This window comes from Sciurus carolinensis, chromosome 3 (genome assembly GCF_902686445.1).
Source record: "Sciurus carolinensis chromosome 3, mSciCar1.2, whole genome shotgun sequence".
NCBI lineage: Eukaryota > Metazoa > Chordata > Mammalia > Rodentia > Sciuridae > Sciurus > Sciurus carolinensis.
This window is the reverse complement of record NC_062215.1, coordinates 17,766,670-17,780,517: the sequence shown is the minus strand read 5'-3', so window position 1 is coordinate 17,780,517 and position 13,848 is coordinate 17,766,670. Positions and strand designations below refer to the sequence as shown.

Below are 13,848 nucleotides of genomic sequence, written 5' to 3'. Positions count from 1 at the left end.
TGAATCCACAATGATATTCAAAAGAAAAGGAGGCGGACTTTCAAAAGAATAATGTTGGTACCGGGTGTGGTGGTACATACCTGTAATCCTAGCAATTTGGGAGGCTGAGGCAGGAGGATTTCAGATTCGAGGCCAGCCTCAGCAATTATCGAGGCCCTAAGCAACTTAGTGAGACCCTGTCTCAAAATTAAAAAAAATAAGGGACTGGGGTGTGGCTCAGTGGTAGAGCACTTGCCTACTATGTGTGAGGCACTGGGTTGGATCCTTAGCATCACATAAAAATATTTAAAAAATAAATGAATAAAAAGGGCTGGGGATGTAGCTCAGTGGTAAAGCATCTCTGGGTTCAATCCCCAATACAAAAAAAAAAAAAGAATAATGCCAACTAGGAAATGTAGAAGTAATGCTAGAATTAGAAAAGTGTCATTTTGCAATCACCAATGTACCAATGTAATACTTATTCAGACAAGAATTATCATTAATGTACATTTGGGTGAAAAGACATTTGAGTGTAGGAAATTATTACCCCACAGGCCACTTATTAATTGCCAAACAAAAACATAACTTTATAGTGAGGAGGTCTGAAAGGTACTACCTTAATCAAGTTATCAAAAATTATGGGCCACCTGAAACCACAAAGTAGGAAGACTGTAGTATCCTTCCCAAAAATGTTTAACCTGGGCTGGGGATATAGCTCAGTTGGTAGAGTGCTTGCCTCGTAAGCACTTAAGGCCCTGGGTTCAATCCCCAGCACCGCAAAAAAAAAAAAAAATGTTTAACCTGAATTCACTCATGAGATTGTTGATAATTTATAGAACAATGATCTTAGATATGCCTCAAAGTGCTAAGGTCATGAAAAACCAAAAAAAAGAAAGAAGGAAGGAAAAGGAAAATCTTTAGGTTAAAGGAAACAAAACATAACATGTAATACCTAATCTATCACCCTGAATCAAAACAAAACAGATTTAAAGATTTAAAGAATGTTATTTTTAAAAATAATCTCGCCAAGATGGAATGACAGAGACCAATTTAATCTTCCATCTGAAACAACCAAAAAAGACAAAATATGTGAAACAACAGTTTTTGAGACATTGGTTATCAAACAATCAAGGTCAGTGATCACAAAGAAATGGGAAGTCAATGAAGCGCATCCCAGCTGACTGCTCTGAGCGCGTTGTGTTTCTAGGCCATGGTGCAGAAGGGGAAGCAGGCCGCAACTGGCATCCCTGCAGAGGGACAGCAAAGTACTGATCAAGTGTGAGGAAACCACTGAGGCTGGGAAGAGAACCACCAAAGGGCTAGAATATCAGAGTAGGTGGGGAAGAGTCACTGTTTCCGTAAGCCAGATTGGAAAACCTCATGACTCACAGGGCACCGGGTACCCGGAAAGGCCTTAGAGCTCAGTAGCTGTGATAATGAGCTTTAGACCGAAGGTTACTTCTGCCCCACCTCACAAATCTTAAAAGTTCAACCCAATAAGATAAAATTATTTTGAATAATATAACTTCACCTAGAATGTGCTCAAGCATATTTATAAGAATATAAAAATAAATCCCAGCAGCTTGGCAGGTTGAGGCAGGAGAATCTCAAGTTTGAAGCTGGCCTCAGTAATTTATCAAGGCCCTAAGCCACTTATAGAGACCCTGTCTCAAAATAAAAAATAAAAAGGGCTGGTGATGTGGCTCAGAGGCTAAGAACCCCGGATTTCATCCTTAGTACCAACAAAACAAAACAACACAACAAAACAAACAAAACTAAAAAAATTGAAATTCACAATGTTCAAAATCAAATTAAAAATACTAAGCATGCAAAGAAACATGGAAATATGAGCTACATTGAGGAAAAAAAGCAATCAATCAAAACCAACCCAGAACTTACACAGATGTTAGAATAAGCAAAGACGTAAAGCAGCTTCTATTAATGTGTATGTCATCTGTTCAAAACTTACAGACTGAGACTAGCTACAGAGAGGAACACATTTCCTGTCCAAGGCATACCAGGTAGAACCCCGCCACTCTGGGTAACGGAGAAGGTGGTTGGTAATGAGTTCTGACTATTCAGGGAGGAGGGCATCTAACTGACATGGGAGAGAGCCACTGGAAGATGATGCAGGAGGCTGAGGAAGATGAGACCAGAGCAGAAACTAAGAGATCTGACAATAGGAGGAAGGCAAGTTAGTCCAGGAGGTGACCTGACAAAAACCAAGGGGCAGAGTGCTAAACGAGGGGCCCTTTTCCATACTACTCTGTGAACCCCTCAACTAACCTTAGCATTAGAGTAAGTTTCTATTTAGCTTGTCATATAAGACAGGAGAATGGCAGAAATTAAGCAGCAGTAAATGGTATAATGAACTATCACAATAGGCCCTTCCAGAAATAATTTCAAAACTCAAAGAAACCAACCAAGAAAACAAAAAAAAACCTAACTAAAAATGGATCATAGACCTAAATCAAAGTATGTAATTTAATTTCTGAAAAAAACCAAAGGATAAAAATCTTTGTGATTGTGAATTAGACAATGGGTTAGATCTTAAACAAAGATATCTTAGGCAGGACATAAGCACAAACCCTCCAAGAGAAACTCGGTAAATTACAGTTCATCAAAACTAAAAAATTTAAAACTTTTACTCTTCAGGAGATAACAGAGTGAAAAGACAAATTACAACGAGAGAAAAGATAATTATTAAACACCTATCTGAGGGAAAGGACTTGTATCCAGAGTGTATAAAGCACTTTTAAAACTTAATAAGGGCTGGGGATATAGTTCAGCTGGTAGAGTGCTTGCCTCGCAAGCACAAGGCCCTGGGTTCAAATCCCCAGCACCACAAAAAAAAAAAAACAACAACTTAATAAGATAAATATGCAGTTGAAATATGGGAACAGATTTGAACAGATACTTCATTGAAGAAGAAATGTGCATATAAATAGATATTAAACATCATCGGCTATTAAAGAAATACAAATTAAAACCACAATGAGATATCACTACATTCCTACTAGTAGAAAGACTAAAATTAAAAAATGAAAACAAAAACTTGAAACAAGGATTAGATGAAGATGTGGAAAACTGCAATTCTTCTGTACTGATGGTAGATAAGGTACTAAGTGAAAGAAACTAAAAATCTACTCCTAGATGATTTGATTTATAAGACATTCTGGAAAAGGTAGAACTATAGGGAGAGATAAAAGACTGGTGGTTTGCAGGGGTTGGTGGTGGGAGGAGAGGATGAATGCAAAGGGATGTGAAGGGCTTTTTTGGGGTGACAAATGTTCTATATCAGGAATGTGGTGGTAGTTATATTACTATACAAATTCACCACACTGTACACTTATGTGTGAATTTTATTACATGAAAATTATACTTCAATAAACTTAGGAAAATAATAAGGGCTGGGGAGATAGCTCAGTTGGTAGAGTGCTCGCCTCACAAGCACAAGGCCCTAAGTTCAATCCCCAGCACCGCCAAAAAAAAAAAAAAAAAATAAAGAATATAATAAAACAAACAAAAAAATACCAACTAAAATAAATCTAAGAAAAAAAAAACTTACAGTTTTTCCAATTCGAGAGTCATCAAGAGGATATTCTCAACTGTTGAAAGTGATACTTGTGTTGTTCCCATGTCTCTGAAAGAGAAAGCCGAGATATTCGCTGTGATGACCCCCAATATAAATAGTCTATACTTGAAAACATACTTCAAGGGCATGTGATGACTTCTATTTTGGCTTCTGTATAAAACAAGCTGCCTCAAGAGTTTATTTCTCACAAAAGATAATTCCATAATGCTCTTATGGAAGATACTTAAGTGGACTATTTGCATCATCAAATCAAGGACCTTGACATTGAATAACAGAACCTATATCTTTTCTTTAAGTATGATTTACTTCTCATTTTCATATTGCATTCATTTCTCTCTCTCTCTCTCTTTCAAATACTATACACCTCTTCCTCTTTGCTTTCTGGGATAAACGATATTCTACACGTGTTATCTGTATGCATTCTTTAATGCTGCTGCCTTCCCCATGGCTCTCTTGCCCCATGATACACCCTTTCTTAACACTTCTTTAACACAATGTTTTTCTCCAATAACGAATTAAAATTAAAATTATGAGTTTCTAAGTCTTAATACAAAATACTAAACCTTTGATGAAGTAAACAAGAAAAGCAGAAATCATATCTTGATTTTAAAATTATTATAATACTTACAGATATTTTAATGCTGGCAATTTAAAAAGATGTGAATCTTCAACAGTTGTCAGAGGATTACGACTGAGAACTCTGAAAAATGTAATGGAATTAAAATCATATTTTCAACATGCATGAGACTACATGAAAAGCTTCTATTCTTTTTTTGGTGTAGAACATATATGTTAAAAAAATCATTTTGTCTTTATCTATAAATCACCCTTAGAATTCATAAAGCACTGTTCCTTTGGGAATTACCCAACTCTCCAGAAGATAAAGTGCAAAAGAGAAAGAAAAAGAAAAAGGAGGGAAAAAATGGAGAGCAAAGAAAAAACTATGCCAAAGAATTTTCAGGCCTAACACCCTAGAAGTAACTATACTAGTAGGAAGTCCTTGCCCTGTAGGAAACACTACTTTTAGTGCCTTCCATGGTTCAAGGTGTTTGCCTTTCATTTTTAGAAATTTAAAACAATTCATGACCTAATTCACTTGGATAAGAAAAAATCTAGGCCCAATTCCTTGACTTGGACGTCAAGGAAAAAGGGCTGAAGCTAAGCGGAGGAGCTGGCTGAAGCCCTGCTCCCGCACCTGCTGTCCCTGTTCTCTTCTATCACATCACAGCCTTGGCCGAGGGCCTGGGACCACCTGCTTACTTCTCAGTCTCCTGGATTATCAGTTCAGTTCCTTGAGGGCAGGGGTCTCATCTTATTGTCTCTGTCATTCCTGTGCCCCACACAGTGCCTAAAATTCTCCAGATATTTAATAAATGTTTGTTGAATAAATAACATTTTGCTTTCATGTCAATACAATGAATAAATTCTTTTTTTAAATTTTAATTTTTAAATTTTATTTGTTCTAATTAGTTGTACATGATAGTAGAATGCATTATACATTTTGATAGATCATACAGAAATTGAGTGTAATCTCTCATTTTTCTTTTTGAGATGGTCTCACTATGTTGGGCAGGCTGGCCTTAAACTCCTGGGCTCAAGTGATTCTCCCACCATATCCTCTGGAGTGGCTGAGACTATAGGCATGTACCACAACACCAGAGATAAACTTTTTTTTTTTTTTTTTTGAACACAGGATTGAACTAGGTGTACCTTATTATTGAACCATATATCCAGCCCTTCCTATTTTTTAAAATTTTGAGACAGGCTCTCTTGATAAATTGTCCAGGCTGGCCTCAAACCTGCTGAGGCTGCCCTCAAACTTGCAGTCCTCTTGCCTCAGCCTCCTGAGTCCTAACACACCCAGTGTAAATTCATTTTTGATGCAAAGTTTTACTTGAAAATACAGAAAGATTTTTTTCAATTCATTAAAGCAAACAAACAGAAAACAAAAAAGAGAAAAGAAATAGGAAAAGAAAAAGAAAAAAGAAAATCTGCCTTTAGCTTAACTCTATTCAAGAAGCATTAGTGTATTTCTACAAAACATTTTTTGGTGTGGGGTGGGGGGTTGCGCAGTACCTGAAATAGAAGCCAGCTGCACTTAACCACTGAGCCACATCTCCAGCCCTTTTTATGTTTTGACATAGTTGCTGAGTCTGGCTTTGATCTTGTGATCCTCCTGCCTCAGACTCCTGAACTACTGGGGTTACAGGTGTGTGTTACCATGCCCAGGTAGAACATATTTTTAGTTGGTTCTCTATAGTCATTCATAACATTTTAGGATTCATCTTAACATAATTATGAAAGCATGTAATATAATTCACTCTAATTCAGTCCCCAGTACTTCCCCTGTCCCTCCTTTCCTACCACCCCCTGTTCTCTCCCTTCTACTCCACTGATCTTTCTGCTATTTACTTATAGTTTTTAAGAATAATAATTATTACAGTTAACATGTACTAGGCTACCAGGCATCTATGATCAGCATTTCACATTTAATCCTCATAATAAGCTTATATGGTAAATGTTATCATGAACCCATTTTACAAATGAAGAAACTGAGGCACAGAGAGGTTATATAACTTGTTCTAGGCCACCAAGCTAGTAAGAAGCAAAGCTGGAATTTGAACTTAGTTCTGACCCCAAAGCCTGTATGAAGAAAAAAAAAAAAAAAAAGGTTTAAGATAGCTGTTACTTTAATCTTAACTTTGAGAGGACTAAATACAGAAATGCCTTTGTAAACTTCATCTGCTCATCTGGAAAAGATGCTTTGAGAATACACTTTTATTTCTTTTCCCTAATTATTTCCCATGATTAAATAATTAGCCCACAGAAATTGAGACTTTAGAAATGTAAAACCTTGTTATAGGTGACATCGGTGAAAATGGTAGAGTAAGGACATCTGAAAATACATCCCTCCACAAAGGCAACAGCAACAAAAAAATGGCAACATGGTCAAAATCACCTTTTCCAGTGTTCTGGAAATTTAACCAAAGGCTTGCACAAACTAAGAAGCATATATTCCACAAAAATAGCTGAATTGCTATGAGAATAGTGAGATCTGTGTTGTTTTAACCACTCCTCTTGCTCTAGCTCAGTGGTAGCCTTGAAAAATAGCCCATATCTACAGTACTAGAGGGGGCAAACAGAGTTGGGGCTCCTTCAAAGACTCTTTCCTAGTAAATTGGAGATCCCCTAGAATACCTCACTTGAAAGGTTTGTTTTTGTTTGACCTGATTGAAAGCTGTCTACTGCTAAAAGCCTCTCTCCAGGAGGTATTTCTGGAAAACAATTATAGAAAGTATTTTAACTATGGCAACTTCACGAGACAATGGATAACAGATGGAACCAAAAAAAATAGTCTAAGCAAAAAGCTTAATAGAATGCTGAAGAATAAAATGTCCATATGAGATATTCCAACATGTCCCTGGGAAACTGAAAGACCATGAGAGATACATACCTGGGAATTTGGAACACCATGCACATATGTAGGACATGTGAGCATAAGCAGAAAAAATACTGAGAAGACCCTAAAATTCTCAACCCTAACTGATACTGAGGTTCTGTACAAGTAGGAAGTAAAAGCTGAGGCAGAGCTATAGACTCGGACTGCCTGGCACAGTACTATAGGCATGACCCAATACATACACAGAGCCCCTTAGCAAAAACTAGAAGACTTTTGGTTTTAAACATTTAATGAATTCTCTGTTCAGTCACTAGGTGAATGTTAAGCTAACTAAGCAGAGACTTCAGTGGCCCCACATGACATGACAAAGAGTACCGACATTACAGAATTAGTTTAGCAAACTCCTTAAATAATCAAATAGGAACTACTACAATAAGTAGCAATAAAATCAAATCTTTGGGATGGAAATTTGATTTCCAGAATTGCTACATTATAGTATTTAAAATGTCCAATTTTCAATAAAATGATTGAGAGATGCAAGGAAATAAATTGTGAACCAAACATGGGGGGAAGGAAATGGGGGAAAATCAGGAGAAAATGTCCCTGGGGAAGCCCAGCATGGGACTTACTAGGTAGAGATTTAATTCAGCTATTTAAAATATGTTAAAAGAGAAAAAGAAACCATCTAGTATGGTAGATTAAATGAAAGTTATGAGAACAGTGTCTCATCAAAGAGAGAATATCAATAAAGAAATAGAAATTTAAAAAGAAGTCAAAGAGAATTCTTGAGTTGAAAGTATGGTAACTGAGATAAAAAAAAATCACTAGAGGATCTCAATGGCAAATTTGAGCAGGTAGAAGAAATAAACAAGAACTTCAAGGTCAACTGAGACTACTGAGTCTGAAGATAAGGAAGGGAAAATGAAGAAAGATGAATGGAGTCTCAGAGATGTGTTGTGGGACACCATTAAGCTTACTAATGTATACATAATGGGTATTCCAGGAGAAGAGGAAGGAGTAGTAAGAATATTTAAAGAATGACTCCAAACTTCCCAAACTTAATGAAAAACATCAATCTACATATTTAAGAAGCTCAAGGACCTTCAAGCAGGATCAAAGTGACACATCACAGTCAAAATATCAAAACTCAAAGACATAACATCTCCATCAAAAGAAAACAACTCAGCATACCAATGGATTTTCTGTTGGGCAGGGAATATAGCTCAGTTGGTAATGCACTTGCCTACCTCTGGATTTGAGCCACAGTACTATGAAAAGGAAAAAAGAAGAGAAAAAGAAAATAAAAAGCGAATCTTCAAAAGATTAATAGGTGATTTCTCATCAGAAATGAGGGAGAACAGAAGGTAGTAAGATGGCATAAGAGGGCTGAAAGAAAAAAAAAATCAAGAAACAATTCTATACCTGGAAAAACTATTCTTTGAAAGTGAAAATATTCCTAGATAAACAAAAACTGAGAGTTTATTGCTAGAAGAGCTGCCCTATAAGAACACAAAAAGCATTCCTTCAGGCTAAATTGAAGGATACTAGATAGTAATTTGAATCCACACAAAGAAATAAAAAATACCAGTAAAGTCTACATAGGTAAGTATAAAAGACAGTATAAATTTGTTATAACTTCTTTTTTTTCCCTCTCTGATTTAAGAGAATTATATAAAGCAACAATTATAAATCTATGTTGATAGATACAAAATGTATCAAGATGTAATATGTGACAATAATAGTATAATGGAGGGGTGAGGGTAGAGCTATTGAAATTAAGTTGGCATTAATCTGAAGTAGAACGTTATAAATTAAGATGTTACTGGTAATCCCTAGGGCAATCACTAAGAAACTAACTAAAAAGTGGTTGGGTGTGGTGGCACACCCTATAATCCCAACAGTTTGGGAGACTGAGGCAGAAGGATCTCAAGTTCAGAGTCAGCCTCAGCAACTTAGTGAGGCCCTAAGCAACTTAGGGAGACATTTTCTCAAAAAAAAAAAAAGGGCTGGGGATGTGGTTCAGTGGTTAAGGACCCCTGGGTTCAATCCCTGATATCAATAAAAAGAAAGAAATAACTCAAAATTATTTTAAAAATTAGGATTGAAAAAGTACACTAGAAAATACCTATTTAACACAAAAGAAAACAGTAATGCAGGAAGTAAGAAGAGAAAAAGACATGACACAGAGAAAACAAGGAGCCAAATGGCAGATGTGAAATCTATCACATTAAGTTAAATGGATTAAACTCTCCAATAGAGGCTGAGGTTGGCAGAATGGATTTTTAAAAACATGATCCAATTAGGTGCTATCTACAAGAAACTAAATTCAAAGACACAAGTTGGTTGAAAGTAAAAGGATAGAAAAAGATGTATGATGCAAACAGTGACCAAAAGGGGGCTGAAGTGGCTATATGAAAAACAGACAAATACAGATTTAACATTAAAAAATTTTGACTAAAGATAAAGATGGGCATTTTATAATGATAAAGGTTCCATCCTAGCCAGGTATGGTGTAGGCCTATCATCTCAGCTGCTTGGGAGGCTGAGGCAGGAGGATCACAACAGGTTCAAGGCTAGTCTGGGCAATTTAGTGAGATCCTGTCTCAAAATAAAAATCCTTACAAAGGGCTGGGAATGTAGCTCAGTGGTCAAGCACTTGCCTAGCATGTGTGAGACCCTGAGTATAGTACCAAGTATTTCAAAAAGAAAAAAAAAAAAAAGGTTCAATCCATTAAGAACATACAACAATTAAAAATATATATGCATTCTAACAAGAGTTCAAAATATATGAAACAAAAACTATTTGAGAATAGAAAATTCAATTTTAGTAGCTAGAGACTTCAATATGCTACTTTCAATAATAAATAGAACTACTAGACAGGAGATCAGCAAGTAAATAAAAGACTTGGATAACTATAAACCAACTAGAATTATCTTTTCACATGCACATAGAACATTCTCCAAAACAGACCACATGTTCAACTACAAGTATCAAAATTTTTTTTTTGTTTGTTTTTTTGTTTTTTGTTTGCGGTGCTGGGGATTAAAGTTTGCGAGGCAAGCACTGTACCAACTGAGCTATCTCCCCAGCCCAAGTATCAAATTTAAAGTGACTGAAAAGATATAAAATATGTTCTTAAACCAAAGTGGAATGAAATCGGAAATTAGTAAATGGAGTTTGGGAAATTCATAAATATGTAGAAATGAAACAAATAACTAAAGAATCAAAGAAGAAATTACAAGGGAAAGTAGCAAATATTTTGACATCAATGAAAATGAAGACACAACATACCAAATGCTTATGAAATTTAGTTGGAGCAGTGCTCAGAGGAAAATTTATAGATGTACATGCAAATATGAAAAAAAAATCTGTGAAAAAACTAGAAAAAACCCCATCAAACTAAATCCAAAGCAAGAAGGAAGGAAGAAAATAATAAAGACTAGAGCTGAGGAAGGAAGAAAGCAAGGAAGGGAGATAGAGAAAAAACAGTAGACAAAATCAACATAACCAAAAATTGGTTCTTTGAAAAGATCAACAAAAACTGACAAATTTTGGCTGACGGGCAGGGGTGCAGGTGGGAAGACTCAAATTACTAAAATCGGAAATGATCAGGAATGAAAGAGGTGGTACTATTACTGACCTTACAGACATGGAATGGGTTATAAGAAAAAACTGTGAACAATTTGTATGCTAATAAATTAGATAATCTGGACTAAATATATACACTCCTAGAAATGGATTTGAGAACAAACAGAAAATCTGAATAGATCTATATTAAGTAAAGAGATTGAGTGATCAAAAAACTTTTCAAAAAAGAAGAGAACTTTCCCCCCCTTTGTTGAGACAAAGAAAAGCTAAGAACTAGAAGGCTTCATTGGTCAATCTACCAAATATTTAAAGATTTAACACCAATCCTCATAAACTCTTCCAAAATATAAAGACAGTACATTTCCTAACTTATTCTATGAGTCAGCATTGCTCAAACCGTATGAAAACATCACAATAAAATTATGAATCATTATGTCTCATGAATATAGATGTAAAAATTCTTTAAAAATGCTAGCAAATTCAACAGAGCAGTTTACACCAAGACCATGTGGGATTTGTCTCAGAATGCAAGGTTGGCTTAACAAATATAAATCAATCATGTAATTCAGCATATTAATATAATAAGAGAAAAGAGTTGATACAGTAAAAACATTAAAAATGCTTTCATTATAAAAAACATCAACAAACCAGGAATAGATGGAAATATCTTCAAGCTAACAGAGGACATTAAAAAAAAACATTCTAACATCAAACTTAATGGTAAAGAGTGAAAGCTTTTCCCTTAAGATTAAGAACAAAGCAAGGATATCCACTATTACCACCTTCTATTAAACATTGTATTGGATGTTCTAGTCAGGGCAACTTGGCTAGGGGAGACATCTACAATGGGAAGAAAGAAATAAAACTATATAGGCAGATGACATGATATTACATGCAGAAAACTATTAAAAATCCACACACAGGAAAAAAAAAACCCTAGTTTTAATGAGTTTAGCAAGGTAGTAAAGCACAGATCACTGTGCAAAAATTAACTATATTTCTGAGTTTAGGGGTTACTTCCTGAGCATGTACAAGGCCCTGGACTTGATCCCATGTACAAAAATAAAATCTGTATTTTTACTCACTAGCAATGAGTAATTCACAAATGCTATTAAGAAAACAATTCTGTGCATAATAGTGTTAGCAAGAATAAAATACCTAAGCATAAATATAACCAAAGAAGTACAAGACTTACACACTGAAAACTAAAAAACACTATTGAAAGAAATTATAGTGTGTCTAAATCAATGGAAAGACATTCTGCATTAATGAATCAGAAGACATTACTGTCTAGATGGCACTATTGACTGGGAGTGGGGGCAGACATATGCAATCCCAGAGACTTGCAGGAGGACTGCAAGTTCAAGGTCAGCCTCAGCAACTTAGTTAGGCCCTAAGCAACTTAGAGAGACCCTCTCTCAAAACAAAAAATAAAACAGGCTGAGGATGTGACTCAGTGGTTAAGAACTCCTGGGCTCAATCCCCAGTACAAAAAACAAAAACAAAACAAAACAAAACAAACAAACAAAAAATGGCACTATTCTCCAAAAGGTTCTAGTGCATTTCCTATCAAAATCCAAGCTGGCTGGACTGGGGACATAACTCAGTGGTCGAACTCTTGCCCAGTAGGCATGAAGCTCTGGAGAGAAAAATCTAGGTGGCTTCTTTCTAGAAGTTGACAAGCCAGTTCTAAAATTCATATGGCAACCAACCTAGATGCCCTTCAATTGATGAATGGATAAAGAAACTGTGGAATATTACTCAGTCATAAAGAAGAATAAAATTATGGCATTTGCTATTAAATGGATGGACTTGGAGAATATCATGCTAAGTGAAATAAGCCAAGCCACAAAAACCAAAGGTTGAATGTTTTCTCTGATAAGTAGATGATGATACATAACGAGGTGGGGAGTGGCGGGGGGCGGGGCAAGAGCATAATGGAGGAAGTTTGGATTGTGTAGAGGGAAATGGGGTGGGAGGGGGTGGGAGGGGGTGGGGAAAGAAAAAATAGTGAACTGAGACAGACATTATTACCCTATGTACATGTATAATTACATGAATGGTGTGAATCTACATTGTGTACAACCATAGAAATGAAAACTGGTACCCCATGCAGTCTGTAAAAATAAAAATTAAAAAAGGGAAAAATACACACCTCAAAGCCACGTGCCAGTTCTAACCTCCTCCAGCCACAACCTACCACTTCAATTAGCCCCATGGGTTAAGACTCTTACAACTCAATCATTTCTCCTCTAAATTTTCCTGCATTGTCTCACATGTGAGCTTTTGGGGGACACCTCACATCCAAACCATAATACTGCTGTTATTTCTTGTCCTGAAGTTGATTGTGTCTGATATCAAAAGTCCCTCCAGGTTTCTCATGAAAAATAAAAGAAAAGAAAAGAAAAGAAAAAAGAAAAGAAAAGAAAAGAAAAGAAAAGAAATGAAATAATAAAATAAAATTCATATGATAATTCAAGGGACCTAGGATAACCAAAACAATCTTGAAAAAGAACAAAATGGTAAGACTCAAACTTCCCAACTCAAATCCATAGCAGAGTACTGTGGGAATAAGGATAGAAACATTAGTTAAGGGAATACCACTGACAGTCCAGAAATAAATCCTCACCATTTATGGTTAATTGATTTTTGACAAGAGTACCTAAACAATTCAATGTTGAAAGAATAATATTTTCAAGTGGTACTAGGGCAGTGGATATCCACATGAATATTAATGAAGCTGGACCCCTTTCTGTGTGACACACAAAATATATCCAATACCTAAGTGTATAAGAGCTAAATAAAACTATAAAGCTCTTAGGAGAAAACACAGGAGTAAATGCTCATGACTTTGTTTTAGGTAAAAGTTTCTTAGATATGACATGAAAAGCATAAAAAAAAACAAAGGAAAAATTAGGTAAATTAGATTACATCAAAATTTAAAACTTTTATACTTGAAGGACACTAATAAGAATGTGAAAGGGAGAGATCCACGACAGCAGGCTAGAGGGAGGCTGCGTTCCTTGTCACTTTGTAATCTGGGTTTCAAGCAGAGGAAATCTGTTCCTCTGTGAAGCAGTCTTTGCTGTTCATCAGTCCTGTTCACCCCTTTTGTCCACCTCGACCACCCACAGGCTGCCAGCATATCTACTACTTCTTGCGTGCAGATTGCTCACTGACTGCCACCTTTCACCCACTATTTACCCATTTGCCTGCTTCTTGCCTGCCTGTTGCCTGCATTTTACCTACCCATCACCCACCACCCAAAGTCCACCTGCCGATTTT

At 36.0% G+C, this 13,848-nt stretch overlaps 1 protein-coding gene across 1 annotated transcript in view; it reads right to left on the bottom strand.

The window, feature by feature from the left end:
- The window catches only part of LOC124979247 (leucine-rich repeat-containing protein 37B-like), a 56,766-nt gene that overhangs the window by 11,863 nt on the left and 31,055 nt on the right, over positions 1-13,848 (bottom strand). Inside the window, exons 9-10 of the mRNA XM_047543769.1 lie at positions 4,203-4,274; positions 3,548-3,622 (exon numbers count right to left, since the gene is read on the bottom strand). Coding sequence (XP_047399725.1) covers positions 3,548-3,622; positions 4,203-4,274 — 147 coding nt within the window. The remainder of the gene's footprint in view (positions 1-3,547; positions 3,623-4,202; positions 4,275-13,848) is intronic.